This window comes from Cladophialophora immunda (genome assembly GCF_000835495.1).
Source record: "Cladophialophora immunda strain CBS 83496 unplaced genomic scaffold supercont1.4, whole genome shotgun sequence".
Lineage (NCBI taxonomy): Eukaryota > Fungi > Ascomycota > Eurotiomycetes > Chaetothyriales > Herpotrichiellaceae > Cladophialophora > Cladophialophora immunda.
The window spans coordinates 1,437,640-1,459,441 of NW_015622544.1; the positions used below are offsets into that span (position 1 = coordinate 1,437,640).

At 51.9% G+C, this 21,802-nt stretch overlaps 7 protein-coding genes across 9 annotated transcripts; 4 read left to right on the forward strand and 3 right to left on the reverse strand.

Annotated features, from left to right (window-relative positions):
* Nucleotides 1-72: 72 nt before the first annotated feature.
* On the reverse strand, nt 73-5,350 carry PV07_06895. 3 transcript variants are annotated; one of them, XM_016393923.1, is made up of 3 exons: nt 5,027-5,350; nt 4,893-4,972; nt 73-4,608 (listed from the first exon to the last, which is right to left on the reverse strand). In XM_016393923.1, the coding sequence occupies exon 3, from the start codon at nt 4,589-4,591 to the stop codon at nt 314-316; it is 4,278 nt and encodes a 1,425-aa protein (XP_016247342.1). In that variant the 5' UTR covers nt 4,592-4,608; nt 4,893-4,972; nt 5,027-5,350; the 3' UTR covers nt 73-313. The 3 variants fall into 3 exon arrangements, with proteins under 3 accessions (XP_016247342.1, XP_016247340.1, XP_016247341.1); XM_016393921.1 differs by having other exon boundaries at nt 73-4,764; XM_016393922.1 differs by having other exon boundaries at nt 4,893-5,350.
* A 324-nt stretch (nt 5,351-5,674) lies between these two features.
* Nucleotides 5,675-9,180, forward strand: PV07_06896 (uncharacterized protein). Its single transcript, XM_016393924.1, has 2 exons — nt 5,675-6,052; nt 6,104-9,180. The coding sequence occupies exons 1-2, from the start codon at nt 5,986-5,988 to the stop codon at nt 8,917-8,919; spliced, it is 2,883 nt and encodes a 960-aa protein (XP_016247343.1). The 5' UTR covers nt 5,675-5,985; the 3' UTR covers nt 8,920-9,180.
* Nucleotides 9,181-9,400: 220 nt separating this feature from the next.
* Nucleotides 9,401-12,642, forward strand: PV07_06897 (uncharacterized protein). Its single transcript, XM_016393925.1, has 4 exons — nt 9,401-9,718; nt 9,777-10,502; nt 10,564-10,896; nt 10,977-12,642. The coding sequence occupies exons 2-4, from the start codon at nt 9,868-9,870 to the stop codon at nt 12,337-12,339; spliced, it is 2,331 nt and encodes a 776-aa protein (XP_016247344.1). The 5' UTR covers nt 9,401-9,718; nt 9,777-9,867; the 3' UTR covers nt 12,340-12,642.
* On the forward strand, nt 12,631-14,462 carry PV07_06898 (uncharacterized protein). The gene is made up of 3 exons (XM_016393926.1): nt 12,631-12,833; nt 12,890-13,046; nt 13,256-14,462. The coding sequence occupies exons 1-3, from the start codon at nt 12,670-12,672 to the stop codon at nt 13,628-13,630; spliced, it is 696 nt and encodes a 231-aa protein (XP_016247345.1). The 5' UTR covers nt 12,631-12,669; the 3' UTR covers nt 13,631-14,462.
* Nucleotides 14,463-14,669: 207 nt separating this feature from the next.
* Nucleotides 14,670-19,401, forward strand: PV07_06899 (uncharacterized protein). Its single transcript, XM_016393927.1, has one exon. It carries the CDS (start codon nt 15,639-15,641, stop codon nt 18,759-18,761), a length of 3,123 nt encoding a protein of 1,040 aa, XP_016247346.1. The 5' UTR covers nt 14,670-15,638; the 3' UTR covers nt 18,762-19,401.
* PV07_06900 (uncharacterized protein) lies at nt 19,236-20,976 on the reverse strand. The gene has a single exon (XM_016393928.1). The coding sequence runs from the start codon at nt 20,772-20,774 to the stop codon at nt 20,211-20,213; it is 564 nt and encodes a 187-aa protein (XP_016247347.1). The 5' UTR covers nt 20,775-20,976; the 3' UTR covers nt 19,236-20,210.
* An 84-nt stretch (nt 20,977-21,060) lies between these two features.
* Nucleotides 21,061-21,749, reverse strand: PV07_06901 (uncharacterized protein; the record flags this gene model as incomplete). Its single annotated transcript, XM_016393929.1, has 1 exon — nt 21,061-21,749. A coding segment is annotated over one exon (493 nt), but the record flags the coding sequence as incomplete, so codon positions are not given.
* Between the last annotated feature and the right edge of the window lie 53 nt (nt 21,750-21,802).

Sequence of the window (21,802 nt, forward strand, 5' to 3'; positions counted from 1 at the left end):
GTTACGTAGGCGCATGTAGCGACGTCTACGCTCAACCACGTGTAAGGCCCATGCCAGACAGCCTGAGACAGGTCAGGGTAATAGTACTCGTAGGTAGGTATTGCATCAAAAACTTTTGCTATACAAATTACAATCCATAAGATTCAAGCCACCGGCAGAGTAGGGTGCATTTTTCCCATCCTCTCCCTTGTGCCCTCGACGCATATCCCGCCGGTTGGTCCCACCAACACCATGCTTGTGATCCCCTTTGCCTTTCCCGTCACTGAAGTCTCTTGTCGTCGCCAAAGCGCCTCTTTTTTCCCTCTCAAATTCGTTAGATGGTCCATGAACTGAAGTCTAGCTGGGATGCTAGAGTGCCATCCTTCTCCCTTGGTACTGGAGTCCTTCTACCAGTTGATGCGCCCGGCGCTATGCTGCTGGTGACTGCGACTGGAACCGCTGAGGGTGCCTGCTTGTCACCTGATTTACTCATCACCCGCTCTTTGAGCCTTTTGATCTGTTGGAACCTGGCTCTCCATGCACTGGGAAATTCCAAGTCGTCATCTTTTGTGTTCCATGTCTGGCAAAACATGTTGGCATTCAGCGCGAGTGTTCGCACAAAGGGGCCAAGCTGAGCAGCCGAGATGATCTTGGGATCGGCTGCAGGGGATATGTTTGGCAAATCGTCTCTCGTAACCACCCGGACCCAGTAGAAGCCTGGCATAAAATCTGGATCTGGTGTTTCTCGGCCGCGGCATGCAGGTCGGATCACAATATTCACATAATTCAATTGGGACTTGAAGTTGTCCAACTCCCATTCAAGTCCCGATCGGTTGAAAACGATGTTGACATGACAATTACCAACGTGCGATTTCTTGGTGATACATTGAGGATCGTCTTCGAGGTCCGTCGGCATCATAGTTGGCACATGGTAAATGATCTCTTCCACCCGGTCTCGCCACGCGATGCTATGTTTGCCGTCTCGCGGGCATTCCAGGCCTTGAGGATTGAAATTGAGCGGTGGTTCAAGCGACACCACATACCCGAGGCCATCGAGAAGACGGTCGAAGTCGGGAGTCCCGCTCGTATTTGCAAGGAAGTCAGACTCAGCACTCTGCCCAGGCCCAATGTAAAGCACGCCAATCTTGTGGCTAGTAACGGTTGGAATGCGATCAAAGCTCTCAAGGGCCCGTTGGACGAAATCCTCCTGAGGAAGAATCAGCGGTTGGTCGGCTGCAGTGGGTGTTGCTGCACTAGCTACCATTTGGAGGATGATATGCGGAGGGAGGATTTCGGTCGTGGCTTCCTGGTGTCGAATCTCAGTGTAGCCTGGTCGGTGGTGAGATGGTAATGGAGCTGTCAGCTGCTGGTATCTTGCATATGTAGTACCCGAAGCCTGGCGCTTGGTTATCTGCGTTTTCCCAGTATGACCGGCTGTCTGCGCGGTCACGATACTGAGACCGACAATCCATGACGCGGATGATACTGGCCCATCTTCAGGAGCTGCAAAATTGTGGTCTGGTGAAGTCTCTCCAAGGTCAGAGAATGCTGTTCTCTGCATCATGTCGATCAGAACCTGGCTCTGCTCGTCGATAGTCTCTTCTCCGCGCGCATTCTTCCAGACGAGTCTCGGAATGATCCATGGCACATACTTCGCCCTGATGTCCAGTCGAAGGGACAAGAACCAAAAGATCATGTTGTGATAAGCCAATGCAGCAGCATATTGAGGCAATCCGGTGTCCGCCAACATGGCGGCTCGGTACGGTGGCCGGCGAAAATTCATTCCACTGTGCCTTGACGCTGGGTTGATTCTGCCGGGAGGCGAAGTCACCGACGAGTGCTGTTGCTCTCGCGTCTTCTCAAGAAACTGGATACAAATTCCAAATATCATCTGAATTTCGTCTGGATTGAGGTTGGAATGCATTTCTGGCAACAGTGCGACTTGGATGAGAAATTCCAGGATATGCGTGGTGAGGTGGGTCTGTGTCATGTTCTTGGACATCTTGTCAATAATGGTGGGATACAAAGTCGCAACCGAAGAAGGGATTTCAAGGCTGCATAGGGACAGTGCATGAATGCAGCCACGCGATGTTGCTTCCCAAGCTCCACCAATACCAGAAAGAAAAGCCCGAACAAGGTCATCTCCAAACCCTTTCTGGATGGCTTCTGATTTCATGGTAGCATAAGGTATCAGCTGAACCAAGATGTTGAACATGCATAAGGCGACGTCCGATTTCTTCAGCCCAGTCGACGGGGGTGGCTCTCGGAAGGTATTGTTGACAATCTGTTCACACAGCACTTGCCGTAGCTTGATGACAGCTTGGATCGAATTGAGGAAGAGAGCAATGTTGCTCAGTTGAGCAGCAACATGGACAACGGTGTAGCCATAAGTCTCCCAGTCCTGATCGGCTTGCAGGCACCGTATGATAGCCATGAGCCATGTGTCCATATCGAGTTCTGCCTGAACCTGCGGATATGCGCCTTTGTCGACATTAAGAACGCTGGATACTCTTCCCGCCAGTGGGTAAGAGACATCTTCGGTATCTGGATACATCCACAAAGGGTCACCAACGTCAGATCTCGTCGACAAGCTGCTGCTGCTAGCTGAATGCCTTTGCGAGGCGGGAAGCTCAGAGTTGAAAGCTTCAGCCGATTCTCGGGTGCGCACAAGCGCACTGGCAATATGTTGACTTTCGCCTGGAGAGCCAATGTAGATGAAGCCAGCGTCATCGGCTCGTACCCTGAAAATGAGGCGTTTTGAGACGAGACGAGCTGGTCGCGATTTGCAGCGTGAACTAGCTGCGTCCAGCAGAACCTCAAAGGCTCTGACCGCTGCTCTACCATTGATGTGGATATTGTAACAGAAAATAGTAACGAGCACCTTTGTCGCCAAAATTGCTAGATCATCGTTGAAAGCAACTCCTGCGGGACCCTCAATGATCAACGTGTGTAGTTTCTCCACCGTGCGAACGGTTGATGCCTGTTCCTTCGCAGCCTCTTGATAGTTTGAAGCCATGTAGTCCAATGATTTGAGTAGCGTTTCGAAGACTTGGGCATCGCGCTCAACATCAATCTGGTCAAGTAACCTATCCAAAATCCAGGTGTATGCCACATGGGACTCGTCGCTGGGCCCTGGCGACTCGCTCAAAGGGGAATTACTAGCCTGGACTAGGACCTCGATTCCCTTCAAGCGACAGATCGGAGGGAGGGAGTGATTCAGAACAATATCATTGTAGATCTTGTCCGAGTATTGTCTCTTTACGTTGTGGTCCTCGGACGACAAGTATTTGTCCTTCGCATAGTCCAGAGTCATTGTCAACTGAGCCTGGCCAGCATACTGTGGAAACATCAGGAAGAGCTCGTGGACGGCGGCTCGATCCGGGAGGGACAGCAAATCCCACAGCTTCATGAAGTCATGGGATAGCCTTTTAGCCACAGTTTCCCGGTCTCGAAAGTGGCGTTCAAATTGGCGATCCTTGTCATCCTCTTGAGGGTTGATCCCTGGCGAAGTAACGCGAAGCACATTTGCTTGCGGATGGCCTGAAGGAGTCATTTGAAGGCAGAGCCTGATAATATCCACGGCTTTGGTAAAATCAATGGCAGCCAGTTCGGATTTTGGCCGATTGCTTGAAAGAATCCCATGCAAGGAGCTGAGGATGTCATGGCAGAATCGAAAAATGCCTTGCTGTGCAGCCATGTGTAATTGCTCTAAAAAGTCTCCTAAGCAGAATATGAAACCACCTCCATTGCGTTGTTCATCGATCAAATTCCGCAAGAGCCGAGTGGCGCCGCGGGCATGTGAAAGATTTTTGCTGTTGTTGCTCAAAGTGGGAGTCCGTATGAAGGCGTAGAGAGTATTCATGAATTGTTGTTGCAGGTCACCAGCAGCCAATATCCGAGCGCAGTCGAATAGGTGGCTCGGCAACTCCTGTAGGTTTGCAGCAGAAGCACACAAAACCACGAGAGTCTGATCGAGCCCATTCCTCGGATAATCAAAATGGGACATTATGGTGTACAGGACATTTATGCCTCCATTGATATCGCTCTGGCGGCTAGTATTGAGGCATAGAGAAGTGACTGTGTCCACAGCACGGGATAACTCCAGAGGATCAAAATCCGAGTGACCCAGCTCCACGAAGTCGCAAATGTACTGGAGCAACCAGTCAAGGCTCTTGAGTTCTCTGAGGGATCCAGATTTCGAGTTCTTGCCTTCCTTTCGAGCCTTCTCCGCCTTGTGCGACCACAGAGGAACCCATTGGATCAGCAATGACAATAGCGTGGCGGCGCCTTGATCACCATGGTGGTCTTCCCGGAGGTTCAGAAATCTGCGAGAGACATCTGTGCCTGGTTTGAGGTCTCCAAAACTAACAAGCCAGGAACGTGCCTCCTCTGGCGCATCCCCAATGGACAACCCGTCCTTAAGGACATCCCTCAGATTGAGAGGTGTTCCATTGGGGGAGGATTTCTCGGAGCCTCGTCCTCCTTGAACAGCACTGTCGGGACTGGGAGAAGTGTGTGTCGATATTGACATGTGCCACAGCGACAATCTCCTGGAATCTCTTATATTGGAATTGGCCGAGCCTTCCTGGGGTGAGTCATTTTCCTTCGACATACGACACGATTCCTCTCCTAGGTAGAATATAGTTAGCCAGGGTAATCCTCAGCGTCCATGACGACGAGGCCCGACGATGGAGCAGCTTGCTGGGCCGTCGGAAAAGAAAGTAGAAGTGCGACGGAAAGGCAAATGGTAGGAAATGCAAGTACGCCAGTGGACGCAAAACAAATCTGTGGGATGAGGGCCAGTAAGAGATGTCCTGTAGGTAGAATAGGAGGTGGGAAACCCAGCCTCGAGACACATAACATGACACAAGCCCAGAAGGTTGGGGCGGATAGGAAATGAAATGTGTACACACCTTGTAAGAGTCCGTGCGACGAGGAGATTATACAAGGACCGGTGCAAACGGGTCTCTCATCACAGAGGATATGTTTTTGGCTATCTTCGAGATCAGCCGGCAGGAGGTGGAGGGATTCCGCGTTATAACTGTACGGGACTCGACAACCTGAGATCAGGTGGCCACTTTTGCTGATAACAGCGACCACGTTATCTGCAGCATTTGGGACGGGCAGGAGGCCCGCCGAGGGGACTTTGAGACGAGGCTTTTAATGGAAACCGATGGTGGAGCATAGATCAGTGAAAATTGAGAGAGGGAAAATTTTTTCTAGAATCGAGAGATGAGATGGGTGACTTGGGCAGGATGAGACGCTGCAAGGACTTTTGTTCTGGAATTCTTGGATTTTATCCGTGACGCATGGAACCGTTTGAATGGGAGGCGTTTGAGCCATGAGGCGTTGGAAGGCGTTGGATCCAGAGAAAATAACAGCGCAAGGATGCAAATGGGCCCCCCCAGAACCAGGGCAATCATGACCTGGAGAAGGCCCAGCAGCCTTATTCCCTGGGCGCTAGGTGCCTAATGGGTCCCCGCCCCGTGCCCGCGGACCAAGCGGCCACCGCCATGTCGTATTTTTTCGTCCGAGCCTAACCGCAGCTTGAACATCCGCAGTCTTTATGATTCACCGTATAAGGCCGGTGACGAGGCTACGGTCGACCATTTCCTCATCACCAGATGACCCGCAGCTAAAGGCGGTGAGCGCAGCAATTCTGTATTCTGCCGGCCTGCAACAGCGCCAGGCGGAGATCCAAGTGTGTCGCTCTCTGATGTTCATTGTAAACAAATCTTCACTGTCGCTGGTCATCTTCTCCCACCTACCATTTAGCTTCCCGATACCAGCGTCATTTCACTCTGCGCTCATCCTCATATACTGGTCTGGCGTACTCTTGGATCAGACAGCTAGATACGCACAACAACTGGGTGCCTATTCTCCCACCTTGTGCCGTCCCCTCTCATCGTACAGTGAATGTTCTTCGCCAACATGCGCTAAGAAATCCAAATAATTACATTGCAACAACGAACAACGTTCCACAGATTTTGAGCAACCTTATTCACCATGGCTTCTCTGGCTGCTCTGGCTCAACTCCTGGATGCTAGCCTGGACCCCAGGCAGAACAAAGAAGGTATGTTTAGTCCTGTATTCTAATGGTTGAATTCGATCTAACGCAGGCTAGCCGAGCTCAAGATTCGCGCGGAAGAGAAAAAACCCGGGTTCGCCATCTCTCTCCTCCAAATCACCGCCTCGAGCGACTTCCAGTACAACACCAGACTTGCAAGCGCCCTCTTCTTCAAGAACTTTATCAGACGCAGTTGGACCGACGTGGAAGGCAACTACAAACTTCCCCAGCAAGATGTGAATGCAATCAAGACAGAGATCGTGGGGCTCATGATATCCGTGCCTCGGGGCATTCAGACACAGCTGGGTGAGGCCATCAGTGTGATAGCAGACAGTGACTTCTGGGAGCGGTGGGACACCTTGGTGGATGACCTGATCTCTCGTCTGAAACCAGGTGATCCCGTGGTCAATGCTGGCGTTCTCCAGGTCGCCCACTCGATCTTTGCGAGATGGCGGCCATTGTTTCGATCCGACGAGCTCTTCACCGAGATCAATCATGTCCTTTCCAAGTTTGCTCAACCTTTTCTCTCTCTGTGGCAGAGCCTGGATGCCTACATTGAGGCTCATAGCAATGATAAGGCTGCTCTGCAACATGCTTTTGCTGAACTCGACCTTGTTCTTCAGCTGTTCTATGATCTGTCGTGCCAGGACTTGTCTCCCGTGTTTGAAGACAATCTAGAGGGCATTTCCGGCTTGCTGCTGAAGTACTTGAGGTATGACAATCGTCTTCTGCACACAGACGACGACGCAGAGGCGGGTCCCCTGGAGAATATAAAGTCCAATATCTTCGAAGCATTGACCTTGTACATCGGCAAGTACTATGATGACTTTTCCAAGTATGTCAGGAGCTTCGTCGAGAGCTCATGGAATCTGTTGACCACGACCGGGCCTGAGCCCAAAAACGACATCCTTGTCAGCAAAGCTCTCCAGTTTTTGACATCAATCGGGGGCATCAATGAACAGGCGCAGACTTTCAATGACCCAAGCGTTCAGCATCAGATCATCGAAAAGGTGATTCTGCCGAATGTGGCTTTGCGAGACTCAGATGTCGAGATGTTCGAGGACGAGCCCATCGAATTTATTCGAAGAGATCTCGAGGGATCAGATAGCGAGACTCGCCGAAGAGCAGCCGGCGATTTTCTCCGTCAGCTCAGCGATCAGTTCGAGCAGTCTGTGACTGGAATTGCAATGACCTATGTCCAGAAATGCTTTCAGGAGTTTGCAGCAGATCCTCAGCAACAGTGGAGGGCCAAGGACACAGCTGTGAGCGTGTTCTATGCCACGGCCGCGAAAGGGGCAACAACTACCACGCACGGAGTGACCAAAACCAACAGTCTGGTCGATATTGGCGACTTCTTCTCGAAGCATCTTGCGAGTGACCTACAAGACGAAAATGCTCAACCGCTGATCAAGGTCGACGCGATCAAGTATCTCTACGTCTTCCGGAGCATCATTACGAAAGATCAGTGGCAGCAAGTCATGCCATTACTCGTCAATCACCTTGGTAACTCAAACTATTGCGTGTACACCTACGCAGCCGTTGCAGTTGAGAGGGTACTGGCCATGACTGATGATACCGGGCGACCTGTCATTAACCCTGGGCATATTAGGCCATTGGCAAGCAATCTTCTTGAACATCTTTTCAGTTTGGTCGAAAAGGATCAAACACCACAGAAAATCCAAGAGAATGAGTTCGTCATGCGGTGTATTATGAGGGTCCTGGTGGTACTCCGAGATGGTATTTCTACAGTGGCCGAGAGTGTCCTGCGACATTTGACCACCATTACAACAATCATATCCTCCAATCCCAGCAACCCAAAGTTTTACTACTATCACTTTGAGAGTTTAGGAGCGCTGATCCGTTTCACGCCGCCGGCTCAGGCGGATGCTTTGGCATCGCATCTCTTCAATCCTTTCGCTGCCATACTTGCCAACAATGTTGAAGAGTTCATCCCGTACACTTTTCAACTGATGGGTGCTCTTTTGGAAGCCGAGCCGAGCAAACCGTTGCCGTCCGAGTATACACCACTGATTGCGCCCATTCTCGGACCGACGCTTTGGGATCAGCGAGGCAACATACCTGCCTTGGTTCGCCTGCTGGTTGCCATCATCCCCCGCGCAGCTAATGAGATGGTGAGCGGCAACCAAGTGGAGAGTGTGCTGGGGATATTTCAGAAGTTGGTGTCGACCAAAATTTACGAAAGCTATGGCTTCGACCTTCTCGAAATTTCCATTGCAACTTTCCCGCCAGCCGCCCTCGAGCAATATTGGGTCCATATTCTGAACATCATGCTTACGCGACTACAAAGCAAGCAATCTCAGGGCTTCCAGTTACGCTTCGTCCGATTCTATCATTTCGTCTCGTCGCATCAGGAGAAGGGTCTTGGGACTGATTTCTTTGTTGCTGCCACGGATCGAGTCCAGCATGATGTTTTCCGCCAGCTGTACTTGAGTATTATCTTGCCAAAGACCCAAGAACTGGCTCGTCCTCTCGACCGGAAAATGGCCGCCATCTCTCTCACAAAGTCACTCGCAGATTCCCAGGCATTCGTCGAGCGTTATCCCAAAGGCTGGCCGTTGACATGTAATGCGCTGCTCAAGTTGCTCGAAGATCCCCCACTTCCACCCAAGGCCGACGACGCCATAGCGGAGCTCGACGTCGAAGACAGCAGCTTTGGCGTTGGGTTTACGCAGCTGAACACTATCCGTCCACCACCTCTCGATCCTTTCCCCGAGATAACGGACCTGAGGCGATGGGTGGGACATTATCTCAAGGCAGCAGATCAGCGACACGGCGGCAGAATAGGCAGAGTGGTCAATGATATGAGCCCAGATTCGAAGAAGGTGTTGAATGCTTACATGACCCTCCAATAGTGCGGATTGAGAGCATCGCAGGTCGAAAGGGCATTCGTTCGGGGCGCGGAGCCATTGGTCAGGATAGTTGCAGTAAGGTGAAAGCAGGAGGCTTGCTGTGGAGATGTTTGAACAACCGGAATAGTTTCACATGCAGTTAGGTGCCAAGCGGGGTAAAAGCATCGCTTCTACCCATGCCTCGCCTTGAACTGACGAAAAAGACTTAAAACGTATCGACGTTCTGCTAGGTTAGTAGTCAAAATGCTATCAGTTGGGGGCAGAGTTTCAATTCTTTGATCAAAATATACCCGAACTGTCATCCTGTCGCCGGCGGGCATCCGGTCGGCATGCGAGATTGGAGGATTGCTGCTATCCCCCCTGGAGACAAGGCTGAAACCGAATGGCGCTATGTGATTGGCTATATATCTAGGCTGAGGGGATTCTATCAAGGTCATGTCCCAAGTACCGTCCATGATAGTGTGATCAACGCCGCCAACCATAAGATGACGACAATGCAAGCTCCATGTCAGGCCTCACCCCTCCCAGGTTTAGGCAACCACAGTTCTTGCGGAAGGCAGAAAAGAGGACGAAACCATCCTGCGCGTATCTTTGCGGCCATGGCCCCTTAGGGATCTCCTGGTACCGACAGGCCAGCGGCTCTGCAGGACGAGAGTCTCAAGTCCCTGTCAATGACAGCGTGGCACCACCATGCGTGTTGGTCTCAGGGAATCAAGTCTAGCCCTGCCAGGCGAGCAACGAAACGCCATCAACAAACTGGCATCCCCACCAATCCTTTATTGACATCGGAGTCCTAATACGAGTAAGAGATCCTTCGACTCTCCCTTGTGGGCGACTGTTCGACATGCTGATCTCAAAAGACTGATTTGGCCCTTCAAACCGGGCTCTCGCGGTGTCGACCACTTTAACCAGAAGCACTGGGCGGGTTGTTGAGCGCCTTGAGTGTGGAAAATGGACTTTCTAGAGCCGCGGAGGGCCTACACTCGGGCACAGACAGAGGATGTAGACCTCAAGAGCCAAGATGTCTACTTGGAGCAGTATTCTTTGCAGTCGAAGTCCAGTTTCACTACGACCTTCAGCTCCACGATCAGAGATGAATCGCCTCTCCTCAACTCTGGCGACGATCCTATTCGGAGAGGATCATCATTTTTCTCCTGGAAGTCTCTGAAACTCCCTTTCTTCACCTGGCCGACTCGCCTTTATGGATGGCGCACCGGCGCACTTACAGCTGCTCTTCTTGGCGCGATATCACTTCTTATCAATCTCGTGGTGGTCTCCTGGCTTGCCGCTCGCGGCCACGGTGCCAGTCTCATTGAAGTCTACAATGGCGACTGTGGCAAGGTCGAATCCCTCGACATCTGGATCCACTTGGCGATCAACACCCTCAGCACTTTGCTATTGGGCGGCTCCAACTACTGCATGCAATGCCTCACCGCTCCTACCAGAGAGGATGTCGACCGCGCCCATGCGAGGGGAGAATATCTCGACGTGGGAGTGCCGAGTGTGAGAAATCTGAGAAGAGTTGCAGGTCGCAAAATGATTCTATGGTGGGCCTTGGGATTGTCTTCCATCCCTTTGCATCTCATGTAAGGATATTTCCAGGGCAGAGTCCCAATCCTTAATACTGGTCCTGATTGCCTGGAATAGGTATAACTCCGCATTCTACAAATCACTCGAAACCAACGACTACAATCTATACTTTGTGACACAAGATTTTGTCGATGGTAAGCCGTTTGTGCCGTTCCCGGTGACTGAACTATATCTACGGCCTGACCAGCAGGATGTTCAGTCGTCGCTCGTCACACATCCGGACACTTGGGAGCGCCTAGACAACGACGCTTGCATCCATGCCTATGCCACGAATTTTCTGACCAGTCGGCGAAATTTGGTTTTGGTGTCAAATAACAGCACCAAGCAGGCGAACGAGACCGTCTTGAAGGTTACACAGTATGTTAATGGGGATGTCAATGCTTTCGACTGGTGAGATTTTACCCTTTCCAGATCCTTTTTCGTCTTCGGCCACAAGCCTCCTGGCCACACTTGTCTGACATTACAGCTAGGATTTGCACGACTGACGACAACATGAAGTATAAGGTTGATATACCTTTAGGATTCAACGGCGGCATACGACCATGCGAAACTTGGGTCTCCAAAATTGAAGCCATCGCGTCTGAATGGCAACCATACAATTTCGACGTCGAGTACTGTCTTTCGGAGCGCGTGACTGAGAGATGCAGCTATAATGGTAACATTCCCATTGTGGCGATTGTTCTTGCTTGCAATGCCGTCAAGATTGCGGGAATGCTCTTCGTCGCCTTTCGACTAGAAGATAACCCTTTGATCACGGTGGGAGATGCCGTGGAAAGCTTTCTGAACGAAAACGATAAATCAACCGAAGGCTTATGTTTGTTGAACAAGAGCGATGTGGTCATGGCCATGCAGACAAAGAGCCACTGGTACCTTCGGGCACAAGGGAGGGATGTCGAATTGAAGGCCAAAGTGGCCCGGTTGCGCACAAAACTTGGGCTTGAAGCTGCGAGCCTCACGCGATGGTCATTGACTCTCGGCTTACTAGTCCTTGCGTTGATCGTGGTGGGCGCCCTTCTCGGCGTCGCAATCAAGACAATCAATTCCCTCGGCTTCGACATCGGCGCAATTGGCTTTGGCAAGGTCACTCAGGCTGCCGTGATCAACGGTTGGAGCATTGGCTCTCATGGCTCCCCTTCGTCAAAGATCCTCTCCTCGATCCTCATTGCAAACTTACCGCAAACAATCTTCAGCTTCTTATATCTGAATCTGAACGGCGTGCTGACAAGCATGTGGCTAGCGAGCGAATGGAGCGACTTCGCCAAAGAGAGGAAGTCTTTGAGGGTGTCGAGGCCGAAGGCGGCCCAAAGGAGCACACACTTCTTACAGTTGCCCTACAAGGCTGCAGTACCCTTGATGGTTCTCTCCGGAGCCTTGCATTGGCTGATCTCACAGAGCATCTTTTTGGCGGTGGTTGCGGAGTACAACGCAGACGGCACTCTCTATGACTCTATCTATATTGCCACTTGTGGATTTTCTCCGTTGGCCATGATCGTTGTGCTTGTACTGGGAGGGGTCCTCGTTGTTGCTACACTGGGATTGGGAATGATGATGAAGTATGATGCATCGATACCCTTGGTGGGGAGTTGTAGTGCGGCTATTGCGGCGGCGTGCCATCAGCCGAGCTGGGATACTGATGCTTCACTGAAGGCTGTGCAATGGGGCGTCATTCCTGGGATGGTTGACAGCGGTGGGGTTGGGCATTGTGCTTTCAGCAGTGGCGAGGTCGAACCCGTACGGGAGGGGAGAGCATACGCTGGGACTACTTGTATGGACGAGAAGCGAAGTCCAGAATCAGTGGAAGGACAAAGTGGTGTGAGATGTCGAGTCCGATGATATGTTGTTGCCAGACTGATAGCCAGCACCAATGCGATCACGACGGCGGACCCTGGACCTTTTTTCCTGGTATTAGACAACGAGACGTTCCTCTCATCACCCTGAGCCAACCATGCATCTTTGATCTAGCTACCTGATGTATTGCAAGCTCAGAAGCCACAAGACGATTGTCGCTGACAAGGCTGCGAATATCCCGTCCTGATTGGCCATGGTCTGGATATCCCGGCAGACTTTCCTTTCACGAACAAGCATATGAATTTTTGACCTGTTCTCCAAAATTCCTCTTCTGCTGCGAGCTTGCCTGATGCAAACTCCCCATGGCTCGAGAGCATGCACAGTTCAGATATGATGGCGGAAACCGGCATTCTGACAGACGAGCAGATAGATGACCTGCTGGGACAGGCTGAGGCACGCCTGCGGGAAAAGTCAAAGTCCACAAATGAAGACGAGATCAGTTTGGAGATTGTCAGACCAGCGACAACGTCCAGGAAAATGTATGGCTTCTGCATCTCCCGACCTGAATGTCTTCGACTGACTCTGACTCTGTTAGAATTCCCAAACTACACCATGACCTTGTCCGATCGAAGTATATCAACGACAAGCAGGGTGTCGCCGAGACTGATGCCAGAGCGGTCTTGCAGGGCCAGCAAAGCCTGCTGGCAGATGGACTCGGGTCTGTCGAAGCGCCTCACAAATCCAAGAAAGTGGTACGTACCCCCTTGCCTTCAAAATATTCCGGTTTACATGAGGAAATCTATTCCCAACTCTTCTTGACGCAGATCAGCAGTCCATTCTGGCCTGCCCTGCATCCATGAAAGTATTTTATTTCATAGTTACTCTGACTGTACCTTTAATCTCTGCCTCATTGCACGTGTGATTGTGATTTGTGATTTGCGACTCAGCTAATGAAAAGCAGAATGACCAAACCAGCGCAGGCCCTGACTGGTTCGACATGCCCAAGACACACTTGACTCCCCAACTGAAGCGCGATCTGCAGCTCATCGAAATGCGATCTGTGCTCGATCCACACAGGCATTACAAGAAAAATAACAGAAGAGGCAAAGTACCGACATTCTCGCAGACAGGCACAGTCATTGAAGGTCCCACAGAGTTTTTCAGTGCAAGGATCAACAAGAAGGATCGATCGAAGAACTTTGTCGAGGAAGCCATAGCTACCGAGAGGGAGACTGGGCGGTTCAAGCGAAAGTACAGCGAAATTCAAGAGACGAAGACAAGCGGTAAAAAAGCACACTACAAGCAGCTCATGGCAAAGAGGAGGAAAAGACCTTGACACTGCCTGTACTTGTGACGTGGAAATATTCATGACGCCAAAGAGCCCAACACGCACAGTCTGCCTCTGGGCACTGTCCATACTCGGCTTAACTGAACGGCCGAAGGAAGTATGCATGACTTGCGGGTTGCCAGAAGCTTATCAGGCTCCCTACTGCTCGTAGGCTGAGGTGTCTGCTCTGGAAATCATTGCGAACCACAAGAGGTAGGCGAGGGAGCCAAATACGGGCGAAGATCGGGAATGCAGCCGATTGGGAAGTCATCAAGTGCCCCCGGCTTCGCTCTTACACAGCCGCAGGAGTTCCGTGGCTGGCCCCCCATCATGAAGGGCCATAGAGGATGGAGAAATCCATAGCAAACAAACTTGCAGGGAGACGGGCGGGTTGAACGGTGTAACTTTCAAAGCAATGCAAGGTACCCCTAAAACGCGGGAGATCTGAGATAATAGCCTGCATCAGGGGATGGGGGGCCAAGAGCAACATTTGGATTGCAACTGAGGTGAGATGAGGAGAGGAGATTTGGGCAGGAGTTGTAGAAAGACTATGCACACACCATGGGTACCCTAACGGCTCATTGCATGTGGCAATCTCCATCTGCTTTTGTCTACAACCTTCTTTTGCGCACCTTCACATGGGACTCCGTAATTGTTTGCCAAATGATCTCCAGCTTAGTCGGGAAAAAGGGTGCTGACTTGATTCGAGCCGTTCCTTCTGCATTGTCAATGATTGCTGGCGTTGCCACCCCTTACCACCTCCTTTCTCAGTGCCTCAACTTGAGCCACTATGGGACTGTCAATCCAATATCACAATCTGGGCCGTTGCCGTCGGGCCTCCGACCCCCACAGACACCGTTTCTCCCAGTTCTCCCAACGCCAGGCATCGGTGGCGCCATAGAATCACCTCCAAACCCTCCACAGTTCGGATTGGATTAACCGAAGCGTCCAAGAACAATAATCCTCATCCTGTTTTTGATCGAGGCCATCTCGCTACTGCATCTGCCGGACGAAAAGAGATGAATTGGGACACGTGGATAACGATGAAGTCATTTCGAGCTGCCCGGAAAGAGGACGCCGGCGCAAGCCTACAAACAGGTTTAAGAATCGACGGTCCAGCTCCTGTCCAGCATGCAGGCCCGGCTGAGTCGTCGCGAATCACCTTCTACCCCGTCCGACGATCCATAAGTCGGGATAGGAGTGCCCCGGGCGTTGTGGAAACATCAAGAAACCCTATGTGAGACACGCCATCAAAGCAGGATTGCCATCATCCCAAGACCAAAAACCCACAGAGTGACCCGAACCACGCAGCCCACGCCTGTTATCTCGCGAATAATTCTCATTGCAGACGCCCTGTGCCTCGAGACTTGAGACTTGTGTCCCCTGCCACCAACCGGCCGAGAAAGGTTCAAAATCTCCCATCAGGCCATACCTGAAAGGCAAAGGGCTCAGCAGAGGCTTGCAGTGATGGCCTGACGGCCATGCGCCTAGGTCTTTCCGTTTGCTGCCGCCGCCGTCTCGCAGGCGTTCAAGCCTCACCTCAGGCCCAATCGCATCGAGGTGGTCTTTGGCTGCTGGGCAGATTGGCCAGTATCAGACCTGCGCCGCGACTCCGCCCCCATTGGCGAGATATCTTTAGCTGGCGCCACAAGGGTACGCCCCAGACAAATACTAGGCTCCTTTGAGCTCCCGCCAGGCCGTACCGCGGGCCAAGTCAGCTATAACCCAAAGCCCTTCTCCAACCAAGCCCCAACCACCGACAATACGATAGCACGACGATTAGATCTACGACTTGCCGCTGGCGTACCACATCTCTCTGACATCCAGCATTCTGCTGACTAGGATTTAACTTGATCGTTGCCTTGGTCTGTTCACTCTTCTCCAGAATCCATGCGCAATGTGTGCGCGAAGTGAAGCCTCGCTACGAACCACTGATAGTACGACCTCGATGCCCCTCCTGATTGGAGAAGACCCTTGGGAGCTCGAAATTTGAAACAGCTACATATCCAGGACAAACATGACATCGGTCCTGCGCCTGGGAAGCAAGGACCGTTCGTCCTTCTCGTTCTTCAAGCGACAGAGCTCTGATAATACATCGGATCTTTCTTCCGACAACCTCGCCCACCGCCTTCCCGCCATCTCACATGTCGACACTCGATCCTTTGCGGAACTATTCGACGAGTTTATGAACAAGGAGATCGACGACGTCCCTGCAGCTCAGGTTCAAACTCGGGCAACACAGTCTCCCAAATTGGTGAAAGGTAGCGAGTCCACCGGCCCGACCCAGTCGACGGTGGCTAGAAAGGCTTTTGATACCAAGGTCGACTTTTTGAAAGTTAATATCACCAGGAATGATTCCACGGCGTCATCTTGTTATTCTCAACCAAGCCAAAGGGATAGTGATTGCTCACCCTTAGTCACGAGGCAGTCTTCCAGCTCCAGCTACACCCAGGAGCCGTCATCCGCAATTCAGAGAACGATTTCGTTGAAGCCCAAGCCCATATCAATCCCCAAACGTCCGACTCAGGCATTTGCGAGCAACCTTACAGAATCTCCTGTAAGCGCTCAGCCTTCACCATTGAGGGCCAACTCCTCTCTAATAAGAGTCGTATCGGTGCCGCCAAACCTCGACAAACCACTTCCTCCAGGCCCAATCGACATAAAAAGAGCTTCCACTTCAGCACCGGATTTACTTCTGCGTCAGCGACCGGTGGAACTTCCATCTGCTTTTCCGATCTCAACCACTCACTCCTCTACCGGAATACAGCGCACGTCTTCTCAACCGGGCATGATGATCTCAGCAAGAAGGGGCTCTGATGGCGGTGCTGTATCAGAACTGCCGGCCTGGTCGTCGCGATCAAGTCGGGAAGCTTCATCGGAGAGGACTGCCACTCAAGGACACCACAGGAATCGCTCAGTATCTGACACGGAGGTGCCGCATCCCGGACGTTTCGTGAACCAAATGTCCAGGCGGCACACAGTCGATATGCAGAAGCTTGCCTTAACTGCTACCTCTTCCTCCCGCCCAAGTCAAGTAACCCGAAAGCAGAACCGACGTCCGATCACCGCAGCCACCGCAGAGCGTGTTATTTACAGAATCATGTGCAGCCTCCACAGCGCGCGAGACCTCCAGGCTACTGCGATGGTCAGCAAAGGCTTTTTGCGAACGTTTCAACGGAACGAATCAAAGCTAGTAAGCCATTTGGTTTTCAAGACCTCACGAGCTGCTTGGGAGCTTAGACGGAGCATTCTCGCTTTGAAAGGGTCGAACGACTTTCTCTTGAAAGATCATCGCCGGGACTGCCGAACGCTTGACGCGTTAAAAGCGTTCATTGTGGCTCATTGCAGTTCGACCTGCAAGCAAAGCACTCTCGTTGGTCTTCTTGGTCAAGATGATGTCAGAAAATCTCAGATTGACGATGCGTTGTGGCGCATATGGACCTTCTGTACTCTATTTGGGAACACAGTTGGTCAATCTGGGCCCGCGCAGACGGAAATCGATTGGCTCAACGGCAGCAGAGCGGCTAGCAACAAACAACTAGGCGCCGGTTTCGCTATTGGTAATGGGAAGGGACTTATGACTCACGAACTTGAGGATATGAACGAGATGTGGCAGTGTTTGCAGATCCTCATGTCAGGGTTCCGTGGACGAGAACAAGAAGCCAAGCGAAATGGGGTCTTTGACAATTGGCACTTGCGAGACACAACTTCGGAGTCCCAACATCTCGCGGAGTGGACTTCGTACCTACTCGCCTTAGGTCCTCAAACTGTTCTTTCGTTATCGAGCTGCTCGTTCGAACAGGCAAAGATGCTTGGTTTGACAAACTGGCCAGTTCCACAGGCAGGCCAAAGTCGATCATCCTTCTTAACCACCGCAATTGCACAAGTCTACCAAGAAAGGGTGCTCGAAGATGCCACTCGAAGGGCAGCACGGATGTCCCTCCGACACATGCCTGGACAAATATCAGTCCCTCGAGTCCCCGTTCACCGCCCAACCAGGTCACTCGACGAGCAATTGACCCACTTACCTTCCGCGCGCGCCACCATTCAGTCGCAATCGTTGCGGATTGATACCTCTAGCCCGAAAAGAAGACCGATCTCTACAAATGCTCTGGCAGGGGTGCGATTGGAGATCCGCCCGGACTGCGATCCTGCCAATACTCGACAAGAGATCCGACCTGATTGTGATCCTGTTTCCAGATCAAACCGGGCTTCCCACCTACTTCCGACCTCCCCCACAACAGATCCGACAGTCTATTATTCGCTTTCAATGACTTCGACAGCAAGCACCAAACTTGGGGCTACATTATTCCCTATGGACTATGCCAGTCCCATACCCCGAGTTCCTTTTCGGGCCCCTGAGCCGCTCGCAGCGAGCGCTTCTGGCGTTGTGGATCCAGTCGACAAAGCAATGAACCTTTTAGTCCGTGAACTGGGGTTTGCTGAGACCAGAGCCAGAAAGGCTCTTGCTATGTGCGATTCAGGGTCAGGAATTGATTTGCAAAAGGCGATTGAGCTGTTGACTGTCGATTCAAAGGACACGCAACAAGTGAGCCCCCTGCCCGTGGAGCTGCCTACCCCTGCCAGTGCCGTTAATGCTGCAAGGCTGAAGAAGCCTCAGCCACCGAAGGCGTACTGCGACGGTCATTGTCAGCGAATGCCGACCGTCTCGCATTCCCGGAACAGATCTACGGGCACTACCGGTACTGCTACAGATGTATCTCTCAGTCCAGTCTCGGCGCTTGGTGAAGAGGAGTGGCAAGACACAATTTCGCCACTTCTTAGTGCACCAGCATTGGCTCCTCGATCGAAGGCGTCTCTGACCCGGGGACCTAGCAAGGCTAAAGCATGGAAAGTGCTGGGAATGGACACCCTGCCTAAACGGAAGAACTCGGTGCTTCAGATTGACGAATATCAAGCCAAAGTGGAAAGACGAAAGAGCATGCGCGCGAACACAACTGGAGGACAGCAAAGCCCGAAGATCAAAGAGGGACTCGGCAAGAACTTGCTTGGTTTGGGACTTGGTATCGGGAGTGGTGCTGGAGCGAAATCGGTGGAGGCTCAACTTGAGCGTGTTCGCGAGGAAGAGAGGCGGAAAAAGGAGAGAAAAGGTACAAGCTGCATGCCTAGGTATGCTTGAGATTGTTGGTTCCCTGTGAACCTAGTGCGGCGCATGATCACGTTCAAGAAGGTTCTTGAAGGGTGAGTGGGCGGAGCTGAACAGCGTTTCCTGCGATCAACATCGCGTATTGCCTGCCTCTATTCTGGCCGCATTTTCGCTTCTGCAGATTACCCTCCGGCGTCGGAGGTTCGACCAGGACATTTGAAGATATGACATGGATTCGAAGACAGGGGACAAACCCTCCACTCATTTTGCACATTATGACGACTTTCAGAACAGATTCCGCATCAGGAACGAGACGACAAGGGAAACGGACACACGACATAAGGGACATGACACGAATTTGCGGAGATGCAACAATTGACGACCAACACATACATTTTACACTGATGACATACACTTCTTGTGCACAAAGGCGCCAGATTTGAGGCGAAGCAGAAACGATATCCAGTATATATCTTTCATTTGGTTTATGGGCTCCATCAGGTTTTTTTGGGTTTCCCCTGCCCGATTCGAGGATTTCACACTTTCATTTGGTGGCTTTCACTCTGCATTTATGTTTCATACCCACTGTCACCTGCTGGAGTTCTCCGGAGGATATCTATATATAAAATTCAATCACGAGACATATGAACCTTCTGGGGACTGAACATGAAGATCTATTCTTCGAATTTTGCTCCTTTATATCCTGTTTTGTTTATTTGAACTTGCCACGGAAGGCCGGGCACCTCTTCTTCCTCAACAAAGACTGAATATAGCCCAATTGTTCCCAGCCATACCTGTCTGAAACCCGCGAGAAAGGAGAACGAAGGGGATTTTTCGACAGTCCTCCGGGGGTCCATCCATCTGCTTCTTCCCGTGCTGTTGGATCTTCGGAGACGAGCGAGCGAGGAGCGGGACGGAAACGTTCGATAGGTTCGAAAACGGCTCTTACACATGAACCATCTCGAAGTGGCAGAGCTGCGACATGAAGAATTGTTGTGGTTGTTGTGTTTTTCTTCTCCCGGCCACCGCTTCCTTGTCCCTGCCAGTTTGTCTATTCCGGTGTCGATGGCTTCTGGTGTAGATTTCTTTCTATCGGGCCAAATGGCGTCGTTTTCTTGTACTCTAGCTCGATAGGAGGCGTAGAGAAGCGTTTCTGTCGGGTGACTACTTAAAAAGGGGAGCAGGGCTCGAGGAAAGCGCACTCTTGTCTCCCCTAGGAAGTGAGTTGTTCTCTCGTGGTTCTCTTGTCAGATTCGAGTGGGCGGTATGCTCTTTTCTTGATTCCCCTTGATCGTGTCAAGCCCTTTCTCCTTACTCTTGAGAACTCCTGCCCGAGACTTCTCGACGTCGCTGATGCTTGGTCAATGCGCAGCACGATATCCACCTATCTTGCAAGCTGTACCTCATTTGTATGTCCACTTGCGTTTTCTCAAGACCAAAAGCCTCATATTGTCACACAAAACAAGTCTTTCCCTCTGTACTTTAATCCAAGGCGGCAAACAAGCTCAAATAAATGCCCCAGAACAAGCCCACGACGCTGGCCACAATCACCCTCCTGTTCACGGGCACGAGAGTGAAATTCAGCAAGGCCACAATGGGCCACAGCTTCCAACTGCTGATCATCAACGGGATGACATCCCTCTCCACTTCTCGCCGCACGGCCTTGGCCGACTTTCCCTTGAAGGCCGCCATCGCGGCGACGAAGGCGACCGTGTTCACGAACGCCCCGAGGGTCTGGTCGAAGAGGAATTTGCGGAGCGTGTTGGGGATGTGGAGTTGCGTGCCGGCGGCGTTCGGAGAGGAGGACGTGGTGGAAGGGGAGATGGGTGCGATCGTGTACCCGGGGAACTTGTACTCGAGGTATTCTTGCCAGAGGATGTTGGGTGGGCAGGAGATGAAGGTGAAGACGACAAACTGCGCCAAGGGGGCGAGCTTGACACTGAAAGGGAGAGATTCTCGATAGGCCTTTATCCCTTGCGCGGCGAGATTGGACACGGCGGAGAGGAACGCGGCTTGGAGAGTGGTGGTGATGAGATGGGAGACCATGGTGGGTGCGTGTTCCGTGTCAGCTTGGTACGGGAAGGATTGAGGACGATAGAGTAAGAGCTGGCGAGGGATGTCCGAATCACCTATGGCGTATCATTGGTATAACAAGCTTCGAGGGATGGGACACTGAAAGGAAGTAAATTTGGCGGTGTAATTTGGGATTGCGACGACTCGATTGAGACCAGTTTATTTCACATGCAAGTTGCCAGATTGCGGAGAAGAGAACAATGAGATTGTGGAGAAGCGCCACCGACGCAAAAATACGGCGCCGTAAACAGATCTTTACTGTTGTGCACAAGCAGCTCTATGTTGTGCCGTATACATATCACGTGCCGTACGGGGGATCGCAAACACAGCCTGCGCCCCTGGATCTCGGATGACAACGCATCCCACCCCGCCTCCCAGCTGAGTTTTGATGCCCGAAGTGAGGCGAATCATGGCTCTTAACCCTTTGCAGTGACCTTGTTTCCCATGAATAGTACCTATACCGGGCGACAAGGTACCTGGGAAGTAGCGGAGGAACAACATGGCAGAGGTATCCCAGCCTCGCGGGCGCATGACGGGGTGGCTGGGGATCCAATCGTCGTGGACGAGGGTGAGATTAAGAGGGTTGCAGAACGGGCCAATCTGCTGGTGGTGATGATGGGTGAGCGCCAGGCAAATAGAAAGCCATGGGCAATAATGGCCCAGTCATTGTGTCCTGGGTGTGTTGTCTCAGCGCTCCCTCGACGCTCTGTAATTCGTCCCATTCGTCGCCCTGGTCGGTCGAGTGATGGAAGTCCGATTGGTTTGTCGGAAAGGCTTTGTTGACATGATGAAATTGAGATGGGCGAGGCTCTCACGCTCGAGATTAAGGAATCAAGGACAAAGGACCGAAGCTGGTAGACATTCTCTACCATGGATCTCAGATCTCGACAGTTGCCGGGTGCTTGGTGACCAGAGTGATGCAGCTGAGCTCCGTGGGCTGGGTTCCCCGCGCCTGCGCCTGCGCTGCAGCCACAGCCTCTTCCCTTCCCTCGCAGCTTGAC